The 22101-nt window shown below is 42.6% G+C and overlaps 1 protein-coding gene across 1 annotated transcript in view; it reads left to right on the forward strand.

The window, feature by feature from the left end:
- The first annotated feature begins 2877 nt into the window (after positions 1-2877).
- LOC126278854 (WD repeat-containing protein on Y chromosome) overlaps positions 2878-22101 on the forward strand; it is a 395714-nt gene continuing 376490 nt past the window's right edge. The window contains exons 1-3 of the mRNA XM_049979130.1: positions 2878-2955; positions 3041-3145; positions 21470-21661. Coding sequence (XP_049835087.1) covers positions 2938-2955; positions 3041-3145; positions 21470-21661 — 315 coding nt within the window. The 5' untranslated portion in view covers positions 2878-2937. The remainder of the gene's footprint in view (positions 2956-3040; positions 3146-21469; positions 21662-22101) is intronic.

A 22101-nucleotide genomic window follows, 5' to 3' on the forward strand; every position in this document is an offset into this window, starting at 1 on the left:
TAAGCAAAGCGACAATACAATAAACCTTAGTTCTCAAAGGAAAACAAAAAACATCGTTAAAGCAACCACTCACGGTAAGTGGGAAATCTGGCTTCGAGTTCCGATCCGCAACAAGTTTTCATGTTTTCCCAGTAAACGATGAAGCTGTTATGATACTTTATTCGTAATTTGCGAGTACATATCATGGTATTACAAGTGTTTCATAAGCTACTTCTTTCACATATGAATTACATTTCTGAATCTCAGCTTGACTTTTGCTTTTGCTACTGTTACCTTCATGTTGTCATTCCACTTTAAGTGACTTCGAACTGTTACCACTAAGTTTTATATGCTAGTTATTATTTCCACTGATTTGTCACCAACAGCATAATCTAGCAGTGATGGATCTCTACGCCTATTTATATCCAATAATGTAGAATGATTCATGTTCAGGTCCGATTACATGCCCTTGCACCCCTGTAGGTCTTTCTCCATTCAGCTACAGTCCTCTACCGTTTCAGCCTTCCTAGCTTTATATCTGTCCGGCCCCGGTAGCTGCGTGGTCAGCACGACAGAATGTCAGTCCTAAGGGGCCGCTCATCGACTGGGTATTGTGTTGTCATCATCATCATCATTTCATCCCCATCGACATGCAAGTCACCGAAGTGGCGTCAGATCGAAAGACTTGCACCCGGCGAACGGTCTATCCGACGGGAGGCCATAGTCACATGACATTTTGTTGAGTTCTATCTGCATTCGTCTACAACATGTCAGCCACATTACCTATTCAATTAAACTCACCAACAAAACCCATAAATTTGAGACTTCTACAAGCTGCAGACTATCGAGGAACATATTGCTCAGTTTCCAGTGCTATGGAGATTACAAATATCCAGTGTAAGTTTTCACCTCAAAGGTAAAACTTGGTTTGAAAATAGCGATTATCCTTGAGGATCTAAAGTCGAATATACAGCGATATTATGAAAAGTGCATGTAAACAAGTATCACAACCAATTTGCTTTAATACTGCAGAGTCTTGCACTATACTGTTGAAGGTCCCCATAAAGACAAAACACGAGCTATGAATTCAAGCTTTCTGACGCAACACCTCGTCATGTGTACGGCTCAGGCTTCCTGCACCGCTGACATAAATACAGAGGGCTGTATTTCACACTTAGAGATAAGCAAAACGTAAAAATTGCTCCACATCTTTCTCTAGTTTGTTGAAGTAAACTGACGTCCAGCAACCACCTGGCTGAGAAGTATTTCTGTTTGCTCGTTATGCGTATCTCATATACGTCACTATCAAAGATGCAGCCTCATATTCTCGACATACTGTCACTGGTAACAGCGATCAGTGCATTTTAGAAATAATATATGTACCAAAAGACAATTAAAAAAACCGAATAAGATTGCCATGAGCGGAGCTTGAGTCGTACGCATTTCTACCGCTACGAGTGTACTGTAGCACGTCCCATTACCAGTTCCGTGCCATCTGTGTTGTCGACCTGGCTTATTCTGGAGGATAGAGGGTGCGGTTTACGAGTCATTCAAGAAAAACGTACAAAAGTGATATTAAATGTGTTCTATCTCGTAAACTATTCGGAATAGGGCATACGTCCACATGAAGAGTCACCTCATAACTTTTGCACGGAAATAAGATACAGAAGACTATTCTTCCAGTGTCATCGGACAGTAACCAAATTTCCATCTAAATATGCTCTGCCACTAAACATGGCAGATGATTCCTATTTTCCTTCTTGCATATGCTAAAAGTGACGTATACTAAAAGCAGCTCACAGAGAAGCTGCTATTGCTTATCAGCAACACGGAATTCTCGAGTAACTGGGATTTTATTACCACCCGGTGATCAAGCAATCAGAGAGGTCTACCTTAGTGAATTCTTAGAACTGAACATACATAGATGAAAAGTTTCTCAGACGTACCTCAATCAGGACCTTGTGTAGAAATTTCATGTCGCTAACAATGAGACTCGAAAGCTTTCAGATTTTTCTAATTTCACTCAGTGGTCAGCCATGATATCGCTTAAAATATCTGTACTTCCGCGCACTTCGTTCTTCAAGGGTCTTTGAATATTATAACTCTGTCAGCCTGTGTATATACTCCCTTATGGGATTGATTAATTGCTAATGAATTTATTTAAAAGGAACTGCAACTTTCGTTCAGTGAATACTTGATGTTTAAAAGATTCTCAGTTGGAAAATATTTTACTATCCATTGTGCACTAAAGTGAGTGCTATTCAGTAAGCTACATTTTCAGTGACCTTCTTGGAGAACTGAAAATTTACAGAGGCTAACCCTGGATTTCTAAGGGAATATTAAAATTATTCCTTGTGATACACTCCTTTAATGTTGTACGGGAGTCACACGCGGCCTTCTCTTATAATCCGCTATTCACTTGTAGATCTTATGAATAATCTTTTGTTTAACAACATTAAAAATATTTTTCTCTTTTTTTGTAACTTTTATCCACATGGTATTAATTGTGTAGTGACCTGTTCCACGTCCAAGTATTTTGCGTTCGCATCGGCCCACGGAACATGTGCAAAACAAATCAACTTAATTCTAAGAATAAATATAATAGTTCCCGAAAGTTGGGACAGTCTCTGGATTTTACACCATCTGATTTATTGTGAGTAGAATTACATATTCTTGTATATGTGGGCGGCAACAAGTTATAGGTAACTAGTTTTTCAAGAAAAGTCCAGGATGGTGCAAGACTCAAAATTCGACGTAACCCCGTTAACTGCAGCGTAAGCAATACATTACGTCTGTTTTAACTTTTAGCGGTGCTACTGGTGTTGACATAATATTGCATTATACTGTTTTTTTTTCAGTTATCAGGAGTCCCTAGCAGCCCGATATGAGATCGAAGCAGAATCATTTGAAAGAATTACGACTTTATCAAATCGGATAAGCAAAGAGACAATCGAGCAGATGTACAATGAATTTAAGGTCATTATCTGCTCTCTCACAAAAATAGGAATACTTCTCTCTTCGTATTTTATTGAGCCAAATCTTTAACTTTCACTTGTCGCAGATGGCGCCTGACGAACGGATGAGTAAAGCTGTTTTCAGAGAGACATTTGAGAGGGTCACAGACATCACAATGGATGATGAGGAGTACCACGTATTGTTCATGAAGGTAAGATGACTGAATCATGACTGTCATTCCAATATGTAAAGAGTTATTAATTTTGCAGGGTTATATGTGAGTATGAGAATCATAGAGATATTAATAAGATAATTTACATTTCAAATGTCAGGTTTTAAAACTGTTAAAATTCAGGTACTCCTCTTATAATAGTTTAGTGCGAGAGATACGCCCTATCATCTTCATCTTTAATAATTTAATTAACTATGGAAGAGTGAATACCCCCACCCAGGGAGTATCTTAACTTAAGTAGACAGGGCCTATTGCAGGTTAAACATGGAGCAATGTAGCTTGCATCTTTTCTGTTTAAGATTTGCACTACGAAAGAGGAGTTGCTGGCGCTCTCGAATAGCTCGCATTGCTTAGGCAGTAGTTTCCAAGAATTATTGTCTATCGAACTCGTGGGCTCCTGACAATATATATCGAATGTGCGACTCGATGTCGACCACACGACTCAGGTGGCGCGAGTTATGGATATTCACTAGAACAACGACAAAAGACGAACGTTTATTAAGTTATAGTTTATAACAAATGAAAGTACGACTATTAACCTTACTTACTTTATTCGTCAGCCACGTCTTATTCGTGCGGTATTGATAGTGTTGTGTAAGCCTCCAGTAGCAATTCTTTTTCCTTTAACATGGCTATGTCATCAGAGATAGCAGGAGAGTATCAATAGGGTTAATTTTTCCAGGCAACCTCAAGTTGTACAAATATAGATAACGGAAGAGGTATAACTTTCCACGCTCTAGGAACTCGAAACTGCAACGCTTTCGCTTATTGCTGTTCATACCGAAAACGATAAAATATGTTCCCCAGCAAAGCACTATACGTTTAACATAATGCGCACCACCTCAATCGTATGGTCGATATCGAGTCGAACGTTCGATATATATCGTTAGGAGCCCACGCGTTCGACAGACAATCATTCTTGAAAATTACCGCTTAGGCTATCTACAGAGGATGGACAACGTCTGACAAATGCACAATATTTATTCATTACTAAGGAACAGCTGCAGATCTTTGCGTAATAGGTTTACAAGGGAATGTTGTCACATTCTTGTACCAAAACATCCGCCATTTGCTTCAAAGATGCTGGTGCTGGAAATCTGCTCCTCACTCTTTGCTCTGATGCTCTCGATAACGGTTGAGTAATGTGGAACCTTCTGGGTGTGTGTACGGGCGTATTATCAGCTCGCATTGTGATAGTGTTTGGCAGCAATATGGTAGCGACAGTAAGCACTCCACTATAGAGGATGTCGAGATATTCACTCACAGTAATCCGGCCAGTGAGGGTAATGATAAAGCTGGCTGAATACCACGATATACCAGCCAAAACCGTAACGGGACCTGTCACGTTTCTGACTGTAGGAAACAGGCGGACTAGATGGTAGGCTCCTTCTGGCGTTCTCTATACATACACCCGGCCCTTTGTAGGAAACGATGATTCACCGAACCATATCACATTCTTACAGTTATCAAGTGTTCAGGTTTTATAATCATGGCAGAACTTCTTTCGCAGGTCCGCGTTGGCGTCTGTTATTAAAGGTTCTGCAATTGCAGCCCTTCCATGAATGTTTGCCTTGTGAAGTTCCCACCATACTGTTTTTGTCGACACAATTTTACTCAAGTGAATTTTGGTCTCTGCAGTCGCTTTTGTAGTTGGTTATTCGGAGAATGTTAAGAAGGTGTGGTTTATCTGTAAAGGAGACCGCATGTAGGACGCTAGTACGACTGTACTGCTCAAGTGTTTGGTATCCGCACAAGGTCGGATTAAAAGAAGACATCGAAGCAATTCAGAGGCGGGCTGCTAGATTTGTTAACAGTTGGTTCCCACAACACGCAAGTTGCTGTTGTTGTGGTCTTCAGTCCCGAGACTGGTTTGATGCAACTCTCCATGCTACTCTATCCTGTGCAAGGTTCTTCATCTCCCAGTACCTACTGCAACCCACATCCTTCTGAATCTGCTTAGTGTATTCATCTCTTGGTCTCCCTCTACGATTTTTACCCTCCACGCTGCCCTCCAATACTAAATTGGTGATCCATTGATGCGTCAGAACATGTCCTACCAACCGATCCCTTCTTCTGGTCGAGTTGTGCCACAAACTTCTCTTCTCCCCAATCCTATTCAATACTTCCTCATTAGTTATGTGATCTACCCATCTAATCTTCAGCATTCTTCTGCAGCACCACATTTCGAAAGCTTCTATTCTCTTCTTGTCTAAACTATTTATCGTCCATGTTTCACTTCCATAGATGGCTACACACCATACAAATACTTTCAGCAAAAACTTCCTGACACTTAAATCTATACTCGATGTTAACAAATTTCTCTTCTTCAGAAACGCTTTCCTTGCCATTGCCAGTCTACGTTTTATATCCTCTCTACTTCGACCATCATCAGTTATTTTGCTCCCCAAATAGCAAAACTCCTTTACTACTTTGTCTAATTTCCTAATCTAATTCCCTCAGCATCACACGACTTAATTCGACTACATTCCATTATCCTCGTTTTGATTTTGTTGATGTTCAGAAATTTCGGAAGTTAAAAAGGGAATTCCTGGAGGGAAGGTGACTTTCGTTTCAAGGAAGACTATCGAGAAAATTTAGAGAACGGGCATTTGAAGCTGACAGCACAACGATTCTACTAACACCAACGTACATTTCGATTAAGGACTGCGACGACAATAGAAATTATGGCTTGTAGCGAGGCATATAGACAATCGTTTCTCCCTCCTTCGATTTGCGAGTGGAACAGTAAAGGAAATGACTAGTTGTGCCACAGGGTACCCTGCCCCACGCAGTATTATTGTAGATGTAGATATATACGTAATTTTATGTTGTCCAGTCACAGTACTTTTTTATACTCGTCGATGTCTGTCAGTGATATTCGGGTTAGCCCACATTCTTGTTCGCCGATGATGTTTCACCATGTCTTGTGAATTCTGTCATTACCGTGGATACTGTCGCTTGGGAAACTTTAAATAATTCAGCCGTCTTCTACGATAACGTTAGGAGCTGAAAAAGTGAATTAGAATTTGTGCTACGGCCAGGACTCGATCCGAGCTCTTCTTGCTTACTAGGCAGATATGCTGGTGACCATTACACCACTACCCAATTGAATACCCTCCCCAACACCAATTCACATCTCCCCCTATATTGTCACTATTACGAGAGCTCTCTGACATTGGAATAGCACCCCAGCATTGGACGTAATGGAGAAAATTTAATTTAAGATCTATACTATCACATGTAGTACAGCACTTCCCCATTACGTCCAATGCTCGGGTGCTATGCCAGTGTCGGAGAGCCCTGGTAATAGTGACAAAGTAAGGGGATATGTAGATTGGAATTTGTGTTGGGGAGGGTATTTGACTTGGTGACTTCGGTAGTTCGTGCATCACCGTTAACCCCAATGCTGTGGTGGTGTAATGGTCAGTATATGTATCTATTAAGCAACATTCTCGCTTCGCGCGTCGGGCGACTAGGTTGTGCTCTTAGTTCCGCCTCTACCGTAGCGCAGCGTGTTTTCCTCCTGTCAGTTTAGTGCCGTGTTGGTCTCCGTGCGCGTCGCATCGCTGGTTGTCGGCTGGTGTTTGGTGTTCGTGCGGCCCTTCCTGTCGCGGCGTCGTCTCTCGCCGTGATGTCCACCATGGTTCCCACGAAAGTTCCGCGTACAGGTACAGTCAGTTTTACCTTTGACAAATCCACGCGTCACGTCCAGCCCGGTTCTTTGGAGATACATGACTGGTTAGTCGATACAGTTAAGGTCACTACTGATCAGGTGCATACCGCATATTTCGACAGCGAATTATATGTGTTTTTTGTTAAGTTTCTTGACCCGCTCCAGGTTGATAGGCTACTTTCTCGTCATGGTTCTCAGGTACCCTTTACGCACCGTGATGGTTCCACTAGTATGGTTCTCTTGGCAAATGCAGAAGTGGTATCTACGAATGTTCGGGTATTTAACCTTCCGCCCGAGGTTGACGACTGTTTTCTGAAGTCCGTTTTGCTTCCTTATGGGGACGTACGCCATATTCGAAAGGAACGCTGGTCTGCTCAGCACCGCTTACAGGTATATAGTGGTATTCGGTCGGTGGAAATGGTGGTCAAAAAACCTATTCCTTCTCACCTACAGGTATGTGGTTATAGGGTCCATATCACGTACAGTGGCCAGGAAGGAACATGTTATTATTGTAATGAAACTGGCCATTTCCGTACTAATTGTCCGCGGCGTGTGGTGGTATTAAAACCTACATACGAACAGCGTAAAAAATTGACTTTAGCTGATCTTCTCCCGCAAGGATCTCGGACTGAATCGCTCACTGTTACTGAGGGACGCAGTGATCCGTTGCCCGACAACGGCCGTGATTTTCCCCCGTTATCCTTGAGTAGGGATGTTGCTGCCGTTAATTCCGATGTGCCCGCGCGAATTTCTCACAACAAGCGTCGGCGAACACAGGATGATGCGGCTGATGAATCTTCTTTATTGGCTCGCCCTTCCGATGGGCCTCCGGTAAAGGACTCTCTTTCTCAGTCGGAAATCGTGGATGAGGACGCCACAGGTGCTATCACGCCTTTGCAGAAGCTCCCTGACACCTTATCTGACGTTGTTCCTGCTACCGCGGCAGCCTCTTCGGAGACGCCCGTGACGGAACCTGCTTCTGGTTGCCACGTGTCTTCTCCGGTTCGCTCTGACACTTCTCCTATTGACTCTATTTCGCATCCCCCTTCTGGAATTTCTGTCGCCCCCTCTGGGTCACAGCCTCCTCCCATCAAACAACTGATTGATTCTCCAGAGCCAGTGGATCCCGTTGTTATTCACCAACTGTCCTACCGTGACCCCATGTCTGCGGACGAGTGGGATGTAGAGGCCTCTCTCCCGCAATCTGACACGGAATGTCTACATGATGCTCCCACGCAGCCGAACGCTGCAGCGTCGGCACCGCGGAGCCGCAGTCGAATCCGTAAACAGCCACAGAGAGCCGCGTCACGGCCGAAGAAAAAGCAGTGGGAAGATGAGGGTTCTGTTTCGTAGTTTTTCTCTCTGTGGTTCAGCGCTTGTTTCTGGTATGATTACTTGTATGTTGCTCCGTCAGCTGACGGCTCTCTACCGATCTTTGTTCTTCTTTCTGGGTTGAAGTTCCATGCAAGCATATACATTTCTTACTCTGAATATTAACAGAATATGTTCTGAGCTTCGGCTCGCCGCTTTGCGACAGTTTATCTATCAGTCTGGGGCAGATGTTGTTTTTTTACAGGAAGTCCTATTCGACCAGTTTTCCATTCCTGGGTTCTCGACGTTTTTTAATGTCGCTTCCGAACTTTCTACGGGCACTGCCTTGTTTTATAGAGAAGGCATTCCGTTGATGAATTTCGAAGTACTCGACAGTGGAAGGGGGATCGGGTGCACGTTTTATGATCTCAGTTTACTCCTTCTTTATGCCCCTTCTGGTTCGGGTTGTACTACCGCACGTTCGAGTTTCTATAAAGAAGAAGTCATTTACCTGCTTCGTAAATCCCCGACAAAGATAATTTTAGGTGGGGACTTCAATTGTGTTCTACGGCCGGTAGATCAGTCTCCTAATTTTAATTTCAGTAAAGAACTCGACGACCTTGTGCGCTCCTTGCACCTGCGTGACGTGTGGGTTTCTCGCTATCCTACACTTGTGCGACATACCTACTTTACTCCCACGTCTAGCAGTCGCCTCGATCGCTTTTACCTTTCCGATTCCTTGTGTGGGCAACTTCTGGCTGTTGATGTGATACCAGCCTGTTTTACTGATCATTGCGCTGTAGCCGTTACGTTTAATTACGAGCGACAACCGGTAAAATTGTTTCGTCCTCCTTGGATGCTCAATATCGCGTATTTGCAAGATACCTCCCTTGGTATCGTCCTGGAGGACATTTGGACTCGTTGTTCTCGTACTATGGACCGGTACCCGTCTATCGTGGCATGGTGGACACTGTATGCAAAACCACACATCCGTAGGGCTCTCATGCGTTTTGGGGCTGCGAAGGTGGCAGAAGATCGACGAACGCAAGAATTTTACTATTCTGTCTTACGTCAACTGTACGATAGTGCTACGCATGCTCCCCTTCGGGTTACTGATATACAGCGCATCAAAGCCAAATTGCTGCAGCTCAAACGCATTCAAATGGAGGGTCTGCGGACGAGGTCTCAACCACGTTCCCTTCTACAAGAGGAACTGACGTCACTCTACCATCTAGTCCGTTTACGGTCGCGCCGGAAACGTGGGTGCCTTGCCTCCCTCACAACCGCTGACGGCCGCGTGTTCACCTCTCACCGTGACATTTCTGACTTCGTTTACACCTATTTTACTGATCTGTACGATACTCATGTCCCGGCGGAAACCTCTCTTGACGACTTTACCTCCTTGCTGCCTCGCGTCGTCACTCCTCAATTAAACGACGCCTTTCTGCGTCCCTTTCAGAATGATGACATATATGAGGTTGTTGCAGGATCTCAGTCCCGCAAGTCGCCTGGATTAGATGGTATTCCTAAGGAGTTCTATGTTCAATTTTGGCCGCTCATTGGTGACACCTTAACGTCAATGGTAAATGAAGTGATGCGGGGAGTCTCACTTCCTGCTCCTTTTCAGGAAGGCAGAATGGTCCTCCTCCCGAAATCCACAGGTCGACCTGCAATTGATTCCCTCCGTCCTATTACTCTCCTTAACTTTGATTATAAACTTGTCGCTCGAGCAATTAATATCCGTCTCTCTAAACTGCTCGATACCATTATTGCCGCCCACCAAAGCTGTGTGCCTGGACGCACGATACTGACTTCCGTTCTCGAATGTCGCGATGTCATCTCGGTGGCGGCTGCCGCTAATATCCCAGGGGCTTTGCTTTTTCTTGATTTCCAAAAAGCGTTCGATCGCGTCAGCCATGATTTTTTATCGAGAGTGCTCACCGCTGTCGGCTTTAATAATGATGCTCGACAAGTCTTAACTAATCTTTTTACCGGTATCAGTGTCTCGGTGATTGTGAACGGTCACCCTACCCCCCGGATATCGATCAGACGGGGGTTACCCCAGGGAAGCCCCTTATCCATGTCACTTTTTGTTCTATCCTTAGAGCCCTTACTTCGCCATCTCACCATGCAATTACGTGGCTGGAATATATTGGGGGAAATTTTTGCAGTCCGTGCATACGCCGATGACGTCATGGTTTTAGTACGGCATGCCGAGGACATACCGCGGCTTAAGGATACCTTGGACTCATTTTGTGGTCTTGCTGGTGCTCGCATTAATGATCGCAAATGCACGTTCCTGCCGTTGAGAGGCTTTGATCATGTCGTCATTCCTTGGGCGACGGTTGTCGATCGCCATAAGACCTTGGGGATCATAGTGGATCGTAATCCGATCAAAATGGCGGCACTAAATTGGCGTGAGGTTACGAGTCGTGTTCACGGGGCGATCCTTGAACATGACCGCCGTTCCCTTAGCCTCCTTCACAAGGCACGGGTTTTAGAGACCTATGTCTTCAGCAAAATATACTACGTTGCACAGGTCTTCCCGCTTCCCGCGATGATGGCCCGCAGACTGAAACAGCTGTCTAGTCGATTTCTGTGGCGCCGCCATGTCTTCCGTGTCCGGTATGAAGTTGTGGCCAGGCCTCGGAAGCTTGGAGGATTGGGTCTTTCAGATATCAAAGTGAAGACGTCCATCTTATTTGCCCGCCGCAATGTTTTAACCTGTACGCGGGCTCCGCATTCAGTCACCTCTCGTTTACTTTCCCGCCTCCGGCCGGCCAGTCTGACCCCTCCTGTTGATGTTGGACGGATTAATCCTAAATTGCGGCACATTCGTGAATACTTTGTACTTGTCGGTATTCTGGGTGCTGATATACTTTCTATGACGCATATTACTACCATCATGCTACAACTCTGTTGGGGTAAAGCATGTTTCCCTTCTTCTGTTGAACTTGCTTCCCCGTCAACGTCATGGAAAACGGTCTGGTCTCATCTTAGTCTTCCCATTTTGCCGATGGAGATTGTTTCAACGTGGTATAAAGTCATTTACCGTCTGATACCTACTGGTGATCGTCTTTTTCGTATTGGCCTTCGTCCGACTGATCAGTGTGAGGAATGTCATCAAACTGACACCTTACTTCACAGGCTAGTTGCTTGCGGACGGGATCATTGCCTCTGGGTCCGCCGTCAATTAGCTTTTCTTACTAGAGGGCCTGAAACCGCATTCCCAGACGACATCTTCTTACATCCGGACATCTCTTATTTTCCTCAGACGAAAACGAACACGATTGTCTGGCTCTTGGGTTACTATGTCCACTACGTCATTGAAGGCGGTAATGACCCAGATCCCCGCGTTTTTCACCATTATTTGTCAACTGCGCATTGGAAATGGCAGCGGTTACCACAATACCGAACGCTTTTTGCGAATATGCTTTTTCTTGTGTTTAACCGTCAAGGTGTTGGTTAAGTTCCCCTGTGATTCCTGTTTCTTCCCTGAGCTTGAGTCCCCTCCCTGGTTGTATTTTTTAGTATTTTTTTTTCTCTTTTGCATGTATATATATATACACCCAAAATTCATACGGGTGGGATAACGGGTTGGTCTTCCCCTTCAGAAGTAATGTGTTATTTGTGTTTCAACTAATTTGTTGATTTTCTTTTTGCAGCTAATATTAAATGATGATTTGACTATGGTTGTCTGAATTCTCGTGAAATATACCAAGTCAATCTGATAATAAAAAAAAAAAAAAGTGGTAGAGCACTGCTCTAATAAACCAGGTGTCGTAAGTTCCATCCTCACAGGAGAAAGATGAATTTTGGAAATCAGTAGCGCGTCGTGGCCGTATAGCAAACAGTATCTGTGATGACGAACAATTAGCGACAGGCGTTTTTTTAAGAATTACTCAAAAAAAAAAAAATTAAGCAAGAAGATCGGGGTTCGAATCCCGGCTGTTACACAAATTTTAATTCAGTTTTTCAGCTTCCAACGTTTTCGCAGATAAATTAGAGACTTAAAAGTCCCAGGGAGAATTTAAATTAAGCTCACCCGTTAAAAAATTAAAAAGAATTTAAAAAAATAAAAACCCTGGGCGGTCACAGTTTTACCGATTGCTTGAGTTTCGTCACAGAACAAAGTGCGTAATACACTGAAAGACAATCTATAAGATTGGCACGTCAACTGAGTGAACACCACCCGAAAAGCAGGCCTGCACGCACCCTGTCGACGTTGCAGTATATGAACTTCAGGACTTTCATATCAGAAACTGCATCGGTTTTTCCCTATTTTCTTCTCCGACGTAGCCTTGTAATTAAACTAAGTAAATATATGTTATTACGTGAAATAATGGAACAAAACTGCTCCACGGTTTTTGAGCATGTAAAATTGTTTTCTCAATGTAGTCTCTCTCACCTCAGCATTTCATCTTTTCTTGCAATAAAAATTCAATTATATGCAAATATGAACAGATATTTCCCGTTTCAAATCAAGTAACAGGGTTCCGACAGACACAAAAATTTATTTTTCGAGTTATTTTACTAAATGTCCTTCTTCACTTATCCTTCAAAATCTTCTGGCTGCACAAGAAACCTACATTATTCGACGAAATGGAGATGGCCTGAGACATTGTTCAGTAAATCAAAAATATGACAAAGATCTTTCATTTTCCTGTTTTTCCAGGTTTTAGGAACATTAAACACGAAAAATTTACATGACTTTTATATCCTTCTCTGAATATGTTAATGTGCTGTTTATTTAACCATACCATAAGGAAATTACCTCGTATTTTCTCTTCCTACGTTGCTTAATCTGTGGAACACTGAATCCATTAAAACAAGTTTCAAAGATTATTTAAGTTCAAAATTATTTTGGAAATAGGTATATTTGTATAAGTGAGCAAAATGATTCTGTAAATACTTATATAATTGTCCAAAATGATCCTGTAAGTCTTTGAAATAAAAATACTGGAAACTCAACAGTCTGGTAAGAATGATAAGTAATACTAAACATTTTCGAGTCATAGAGTGAATGACAATTTATTCTTCAGCACAAAAGGTTGAATCAGCAAACCATTACAAAAAGTTAAACAGAACCGTAACAGTCATAGTATTACAGTGCAGGATACTGAGATGTTAGTCCCACTGTAAAAACAAAGCTATTTCTTTGTATCAGACGAAGGAAGTTCTCCACAAACCGCAACATGAAATTCAGCGAATTGAAACTATGCTCATTTCTAAGTTTGTGGAACATCTGGTTGAAATAAATTTGGACATTTTTATAAAACATAATAAGCGTGCTGCATAACAAAGATGATCTTCTCATATAGCTAAATGTAACTGAAAAATAGAAAGATTGTTCTACAGCTGTATTATGCGCAAAAAAACATTATTTGGAAATCACGGAAATTAAACAGGTGCCCCTAAAAGGATAATGGTCAGTATTAAAATACTGCAGATATAGCGTAATGAAAGGAGAAGTAACTATATACTTACAAAGTGGAACAAAATTCTAGGCCATAGTCATAAATGAGCACTCCAGATAAGTTATTTTAGTTTTCACACATAACTTTTTTTGAACTTCACCACGTAATTAGAGCGCTAATATTACTTAGCATAAACTACTAGGAAGTCATTGTATGTGTCTATTTCAATACTAATTTTATGTAGAACAACACTGATTGTACTACTCGCCAATTAGTGAAGGCAGCAGAGGATTGAGAAGGTAAAAAGACGAGGACTAGTAGAAATCTTTGTGCAACAGAAGAAATATTGAACTTAATTGATGAAAGGAGAAAATATAAAAATGCAGTAAATGAAGCAGGCAAAAAGAAATACAAATGTCTCAAAAATTAGATCAACAGCAAGTGCAAAATGGCTAAGCAGGGATGGCTAGAGGACAAATAGGCTTATCTCACTAGGGGTAAGATAGACACTGCCTACAGGAAAATTAAAGAAATCTTTGGAGAGAAGAGAACCACTTGTATGAATATCAAGAGCTCAGATGGAAACCCAGTTTTAAGCAAAGAAGGTAAAGCAGAAAGGTGGAAGGAGTATATAGAGGGGCTATTGTTTCCCAGCTTTGGTTTGTTCCCCGTAATAACGTTACCTACTAAAACAGAACATACAACATATTATTAACCATTGTTGCATTAATTGCAACTGTCTTTCATGAAACATCTGTGAACTCCATGGTTATAAGGCAGCAACAACCAATCCTCATCAGTCATGTTTAGCTAAAATTGTGGGAAAGTACAAATACTCAGAACCATAATTGCTGACTCAGCTACACCATTCAGAGAGAATTTACTATATGAACAATGTGAGGAAGTTTCCTAAGGACACACAGGAGATGAGAATTAAGATGCTCTCCAAGAAATATTCTTACAATCCTATGAATCCACTTTTCCTTTAAAACATTCCATAGCTAACTGAAGTGAAAACAGAGAAAAAGTTGTGACTTTTTCAGTCTTTGCCGACGTATCTGAAGCAAATACACTTCTCATGATTTCCGCCGAATCATATTGCGCAGATCCCACAATATTTCGTACATGCAACTGTTCTACATCTTCAGGAGGCGGTAGTTGCTGTTGTCACTGCTGCGAAACGTGACTGATGATAATCGAGCGTCGGCATCGAAATTTATCGGGCCAGGAGCAGGCGTTACGCGTGGTCGGGAAGATGCTTCGCCTGCCGCTGAGGGCGAGCGGTTAAGGCGCTTCAGTCTGGAACAGCGCGACCGCTACGGTCGCAGGTTCGAATCCTGCCTCGGGCATGAATGTGTGTGATGTCCTTAGGTTAGTTAGGTTTAAGGTCTAGGAGACTGATGACCTCAGATGTTAAGTCCCATAGTGTTCAGAGCCAAGTGAACAATTTCTAAAGATGCTTCATTTGGAAGAAAGCGGCGCTCGTTGTGCCTCTTGCCGGCAGCCGCAGAAAGGCTTTCCGTGTGCGCTGTAGGCAAAGACAGTGCTGCCAGACGCTACTCTTGTTAAAAGATGAATTAAATCTCAACAATACGCTGCGTCGAGTCATGGATTTGATCTTCTTGTTTCTCCTGTTATAATTGAATGGCAGCCAGTGCTTCATTCCAGGCGGCGTTTATTTGAAAATCTGCATCGTGTTTATAAGTTCGTCAGCCGTACAGATTTGTATGGCCTCCTTAAGGACACAGATCCAGAAAGATGACGCTGGGGATAAAACTTCAGTCTTCTCCTAGGACATGCGATGCCCTTTGTCCAGGCAATGCTCCGCTACTCCGCTACCCATGATTTATCGCGTTGCCCTAGGCGAGGATGATGATGGTGTTCTACACAACGTTCTTGCACGGTTCAGCTGCCCAATATAAGATTTCTCACATCGGTATGGGTTCTTATATACGACACGTTTCCTAAAGATCGTTTTTGACCGAACGTAAAAAATTTCTCTGTTTTGCTGGTGGGCGAGAAACACACTTGATGTCGTGTCTCTTGAGGATTCTTTCTGTTCTTGAATTCATGCCATCAAAATGCGGCAAGAACGCCGTTGCAACTGCTGGCTGCGCTTCTTCATTTACATCTCTTCTGTAACTTGCTTAGAATGGAATGCATGGCGCATTTGTCTTCAGAATAGCCATTCTCTTGGAACACCATTCTTAGGTTAGTAGCTCACCAACCAGACTATCTGTTGGGTCTTGCCCACTCGTCTCGTGTAGGGTGCCTAAGGGCTGCTGTGTTCTCGGAATGCTATACAACAGTTCAAGCAAATAACACTAGTAGTTTTATTTCAATAAAGCAGTTTGACAAAACTTTGGAGTTACATCGGTGTCACAAGTGACATGCAAAAAGTTATAGTCTTTGCGATAGACAAAGCCCAAACAAGCAATGGATATAGATCACTAAGCACTCTCTGCTAGGCTGTGCCATACCCCGTGAATACGTTCCATTAATGTCCAAATATTCAGCACTAACGTCCGCATACTGAGCCGAGGCTGGCCGAGGCTGCCTGGAGAGGCCCTTATATTCACTTCAGCTTGAGGGTGCTCCTGTCATGGTGCGCTCCTATTCCACGCACCCCTGGCCGACGTCGTTTCACCGCCTTCTCTGGTCTTGCGTTCTCCGTCTTCATTCTTGCGCTTGTGGTTACGCCAATACACTATCTGTATCTGAGACCACATGTCTTCTATGTGCCAAAGAGCGTAAGACACTACCACGTTGTGTAGGATGAAGACAGCTTGTGACCTGTAATTATAAGTATGTGAGTTTGTTTGCTGTAGACACTATATCCCAGTGTACCAATTGTTTTTTTATTCTAGCCATTACATTCAAAAGTGGTAAAGAACAATCTGTTTCCACTTCCATTGTTAACTGTATGTTCGTATGGAGCGATTTCAGTTGCTGGAGAAACGTAGGTAATGTCTGCATTCGGTAGGGTTACACCACAAATGTAGCGTCTACACACTGCCAGAATCAGAACGTCGGAGACTTGCAGACTGCAGTGCTTTTCCCTTAAAAAGTATTCCATAAAATACTTGGCCATTATGGAAGACAGACGACTTCCTATGGTGACACTGGCCACTTATTCAAATAATGATTGTTGAATTAGAAATACGTTGATGTGAGCAAATGTTCAAACAATGCCACAACATCTTTCTCAAACTTTCCGCTGATAAGCTCTAACGAGTGCTGCAGAGATACATTCGTATATAAAGATAAAATATCAAAAGTAATCAAAAGATCAGATGGTTGTAGCGTAAGTATCTTCAGGCGTCCTAAGAAGTACTGCGAATTTCGGATATGATAGTCACATTTGTCTACGAGAGGTCCTAACAGCAGAGTAAGATATTTAGCCAGGAACTAGGAAGGATCTCCAGTGTTGCTCACTGCTGGGTTATGAGGAGGCCTATCCTTATCTATCTTCGGTAGGACGTACAGTCTTGGGGAAACTGCAGTCTGTTTGGCGCAGCCCCTTAATTGCTTCAGTCGAAATGGAAGTCTTCTTGTGAATGTCTGATTTTTTTCTCTTCACTTGCGGTAAGCAACACCATCGAGCAGCAACAGTAAGACAGTCTTGCCTACCGCAAGCTATTCTGGCAGCATAGTCATGTCCACCGTCGGTAGCTGAGTGGTCAGCGCAACAGATTGTTAATCCTGAGTGACCGGCTTCGATTCCCGGCTGGGTAGGATATTTTCTCCGCTCAGGGACTGGCTGTTGTGTTGTCCTAATCATCATCATTTCATCCCCATCGACGCACAAGTCGCCGAAGTGGCGGAAAATCGGAAGACTTGCACCCGACGGGAGGCCCTAGTCACACGACATTTACATTTTTAGCATCAGGCAGAAAATCAGAAATCAGCCTCATTATAAGAAACTAAAAGAGTACCTTACTAATCACTCCTACATGTTATCAGAATCTTTGGACTCAGTTATGTAACTCCCAGTTCACACTATTGCTCATATTAACCAACTTTTTATTCTAGAGTGTAGACAGATGATTATGATCTCTAAAATGAGTAAGGTTACATAAATGCTTAGCATAAAATAGTAGATAAAAATAGCAGCTGGATATTGCGAAAGGAATACAGTGACCATATTTTCCAAACCATGATTTATAACTTGTATACTTGGATCCTTAGATCCAGAGTGCTGGGAAGAATTGCAACAAGCCCTGGTCAGAACAGCAGAACTGTTCTCCTTCTGAAACCGAAGAGCAGGCTTGGTGGAACAGTGATTGTGAGGCAGCAGTGAAGCAAAGACAATATGCGTGCCAGAGATGGAATGCCATGAAAAATGAAGCTCACAAAACTAACTTCCTGGATGCTAGAAAACACGCTGCAAAGATCATACGGGGAGTGAAGCGTACATTTGAGAAAATGCAGTTGGCACAAATTGAACAAGACTTCCAGAAAACAAATACACGAAGCTTCTATAGCACTTTTAAGGCCAATCTCACCAAGTAAAATTCTCCAAGCCTACATGTCGAAGTTCCAAACGGGAAGCTATCTCACAGTGATAAAGACAACTGACAGATATTAGATATTATTTTACAGCTCTTCTGAATTGTGAATTTCCAAACTCCACATTTCCCTTTACTGACTAGGTAGAAGTACACCCAAATTCATCACCACCAACGAAAGCGGAAATCAAGTCAATTACTCTTTCGCTTAAAAACAACGAAACAACAGGGGAAGATTCTATAATTGCTGAGCTTTGGAAGTATGCACGAGATAAGGCAGTAGATAATCTAACAGAAATTATCAGCCAAAATTAGGAAACTGAAAGACTTCCACATGGCTGGACGTTTGCTCTAATTCATCCTCTTCATAGGAAAGGCGACAGAACATATGTAAATAACTATCGTGGTATCTCTCTCATATCAACAACCTATAAGATTCTGTCGAAAGCTCTACGAGCTAGGACAGGACAGCTAGACCAACAGCTGGGAGAGTATCAAGGAGCGGCGATCATGCGTCTAACAGGCAATGAACCTCAAATCCATCCTTTCGTACCTGAAGGTCAGGCATAAAAATTTTGTTGTGAGGTTTTTGGATTTCAGAAATGCATACGACTCGATTGATCATAAAACCCTGACCAGAGTTCTAGAACAACTTGGCCTAGAGAAGAAGACCGAAGCGATAATCCAGTAAACACTAACAAACACAACCACAACAGTGAAAGTTAGAGGAAAAACATCAGAAGCTTTTGAAGTAAAGACGGAGTGAGGCATGGACATGGGTTCTCACCTCTGCTCTTCTACTGTGCCCTCGAGAAGGTGATTCGTGAGAGGCGCAAGGAACTGGAAAACCATGGAATTAAAAATGGTGTCAGACTGGGTTACAAGAAACAAAACCTTGAAATCGATTGTCTAGCTTTTGCAGATGGTCTTGCAATTTTTTCTCATTCCATGGAAACAGCTGAGAGATTACTAAGATTAACGTACAAGCACAGAAGACTGGCCTCCAAATTTCATTTGAGAAAACCGAGTTTATAACAAACATAAATTACCACCAAGGGAGCTTGTAGTGGGTCAAGGCAAAATTAAGCGAGTTTAAATATCTCGGAGAATTGATGGCAAAAAAATGGTTCAAACGGCTCTAAGCACCATGGGACTTAACATCGGAGGTCATGAATCCCCTAGAACTTAGAACCACTTAAACCTAACTAACCTAAGGACATCAAACACATCCATGCCCGAGGCAGGATTCGAACCTGCGACCGTAGCGGTCACGCGGTTCCAGACTGTAGCTCCGAGAACCGCTCGGCCACCCCAGCCGGCGAATTGATAACATCCACCTTATCAGAGAAAGAAGCCTTCATATCACGCATGAACAAAATGGAAATGGCATTTCGTTAAACCAAAAACATCTACAACAAAAGACCAGTATCGTTCAATGCAAAGTTAAGGCATTACTGCAGTCTTTTCCGCCCGGAGGTCTTGTACGCTTCCGAATGCCTAGTAATGAACAAAAAAAGAACTACTCTGAAAACTGGAGACCAAGAAAAGGAAGATTTTGAGAAAGATCTTAGGTCTCATCGAAGAGAATAGGGAATATAGAAGACGTCGTAATCATGAACTGTATTCCCACATAGAGAAGATAACCGATACCATCCAGAAAAGAAGGATTATGTTTTATGGACATATGACCCGAATGAGCCTTGGAAGACTCACCAATCGTATGATCACATACTTTCAGGAGAAGAAAACAAAATGGGCCTTGTTCACAGAGCTGGAGATCTCAAAGGAGTGGGGATCACCTATGATAACATCTTGGAGCGGGTCCCACTCAAGGAGAAACTTATGGCTTGGCAGGGTTTCCAAGAAAACCAAAACCAAAAACAGGAAAGGCTTAGACCCAGGAGAGGAAGGAGCAATACCGAGAACGAATGTGGGAGCACTGGGAAAACATCTAAACACGCAAGGCAAGATATTTGAAATAATGCCGTCCAAAGATGGGCTATACGAAATGAAAGAATGGATTAATTAACTTGAATAGCCTACAGTGTCTCCTTCTGGCTGTTAACGTACATCTTTATTTGTTCATGACCATGAGGTTTATGAAACATGACGTATCAATCAACGAATCAAGACAATAACAAAGAGCACATAGAATATTACTTAAAAGATAAATGGATCAAATGGCTCTAAGCACTATGGGACTGAACATTGGAGATCATCAGTCCCCTAGACTTAGAACTACTTAAACTTAACTAACCTAAGGACATCACACACATCCATGCCCGACGCAGGATTCGAACCTGCGACCGCATCAGCAGCGCGGTACCGGACTATATTGTTTCAGTTATTGTCCATTTTTATGGGACTACATACACTTCCTACTGTAAAAAATTGTTACAAATCAATATAAAAGTTAATATTCGCACTCATCCGATATTGTATTCATAAGTGTCGCTTGCTGGCCGCTTGGGGCGCTGCTATCGCTGTGGGTAACAGGAACGAGACGGGAGTTTCGCGGCTGTTATGTTAGACTGTGACAGCTACGTAGCAGGGCGGATGCAATTGTGTGTGTGCAGAAGCCAGATTTTTCTCTTTTCTGGGCATTACATTACTGCTGAAAATCCGAGCATAAGAGGCTCCGCTCATTACGCGAGCGCTCTTACATATTGTAGAGAGTAACTTTTCTGTTGTTCCGTATCTTTCTCTTCTTTCTAGTCTTCCTTCAATTTCACATTAATAATGTGAAATTGGGCTGTGACTTCTCGTGAAAACTATGTTCAGAAAACTGATCATATTTTCTCCAGAGACAAAGAAACATGTTATCAGGTGGTACAGGTCTGTAAAAGAAATGATAGCATTACCATTAAAAATGTTACTATCTATAAGGTAATTTTAAAGAGGACGGTTATTTACCAGATCTTCAGGCCGAATTATTGAATGATTCCATAAAAAAAGGCCTTAAAGTAGACTTCAGTGCCTATGTTGCACCTTATTAAAGCCAGTCGTGCTGTTGTTACATCCTGTAGGGTATCATAAAGAAATAAGAGTAGGAAAGTTAGGGAAACTCTTAAAAATAGCTTAACATAAAAGGTTGACTGCCACCGAAGGATGAAAAAGTAGAGCAAAGCACATAAACAGAAAAATATCGTATCGACCCGTATCAACCTATGGGGAGAGGGCGGAGGGGGGGGGGGGGCGGTGAAAACCCGCCATCCCTTGTCTACGAGTATTGGTGAGCTTACCTACCTCAATGCAGTAATCTTGGCTATGTACTTATGTACTAAGTTTGTTGTTTCCATACTTACTGATCACACTCTAGAGAGTAAATTTGACGCTTCTGTGACTATCTTCCTGTACAAGCAGTAGACAGTGATTACTTGTTTTGCTGGCACAGATGGATGAGAAGCGCGATAACTACATCGACTGGGATGAATTCCTGACGCACCTGATGCTGGAGTACCACGAGAAGGAAATGCTGATCAAGGAGCATCGTTTAAAGGAGCCCATACTGGGCTTGCCCAGAATCTTACGCAGCGGCCACAGACTACATGTCACCCGTGCCACTTTCAATCCTGTTGTTACACCGGTAATCTTGCCTTAATTTTTGCTGTCACAGTGGGAGTAAAAGGAGTGCCAGTCCTCACTGGACCAAAATGATATACATACGAAGTATCTACAAGTTATTTTGCTTTCATCTTCATACTGAACAACTGGCATCAGTTAACAACTTTATTTCCTTTTCTTTTTTGTAGTTTCTGTAGATATATGATAAACGTCTCGTTTAGTAAACAGTTCTGGGTTTCATAGTGTGGGGACCAGGCTATGGGTATTTCTTATAAATAGTAAATCAATTATATTGTTGACATCTTGGATATTCGGGAATCCAGCCGGATGTTCGCGTCGTTCTCGCACGATATTTCAACAGCGTGCTTCGCTGTCTTCTTCAGGTGCTACCAGTCTCAGGTAGCACCTGAAGAAGACAGCGAGGTACGCTGTTGAAATATCGTGCGAGAACGAGCGCGAACA

This window comes from Schistocerca gregaria, chromosome 6 (assembly GCF_023897955.1).
Source record: "Schistocerca gregaria isolate iqSchGreg1 chromosome 6, iqSchGreg1.2, whole genome shotgun sequence".
In the NCBI taxonomy this organism is placed as follows: Eukaryota; Metazoa; Arthropoda; class Insecta; order Orthoptera; family Acrididae; genus Schistocerca; species Schistocerca gregaria.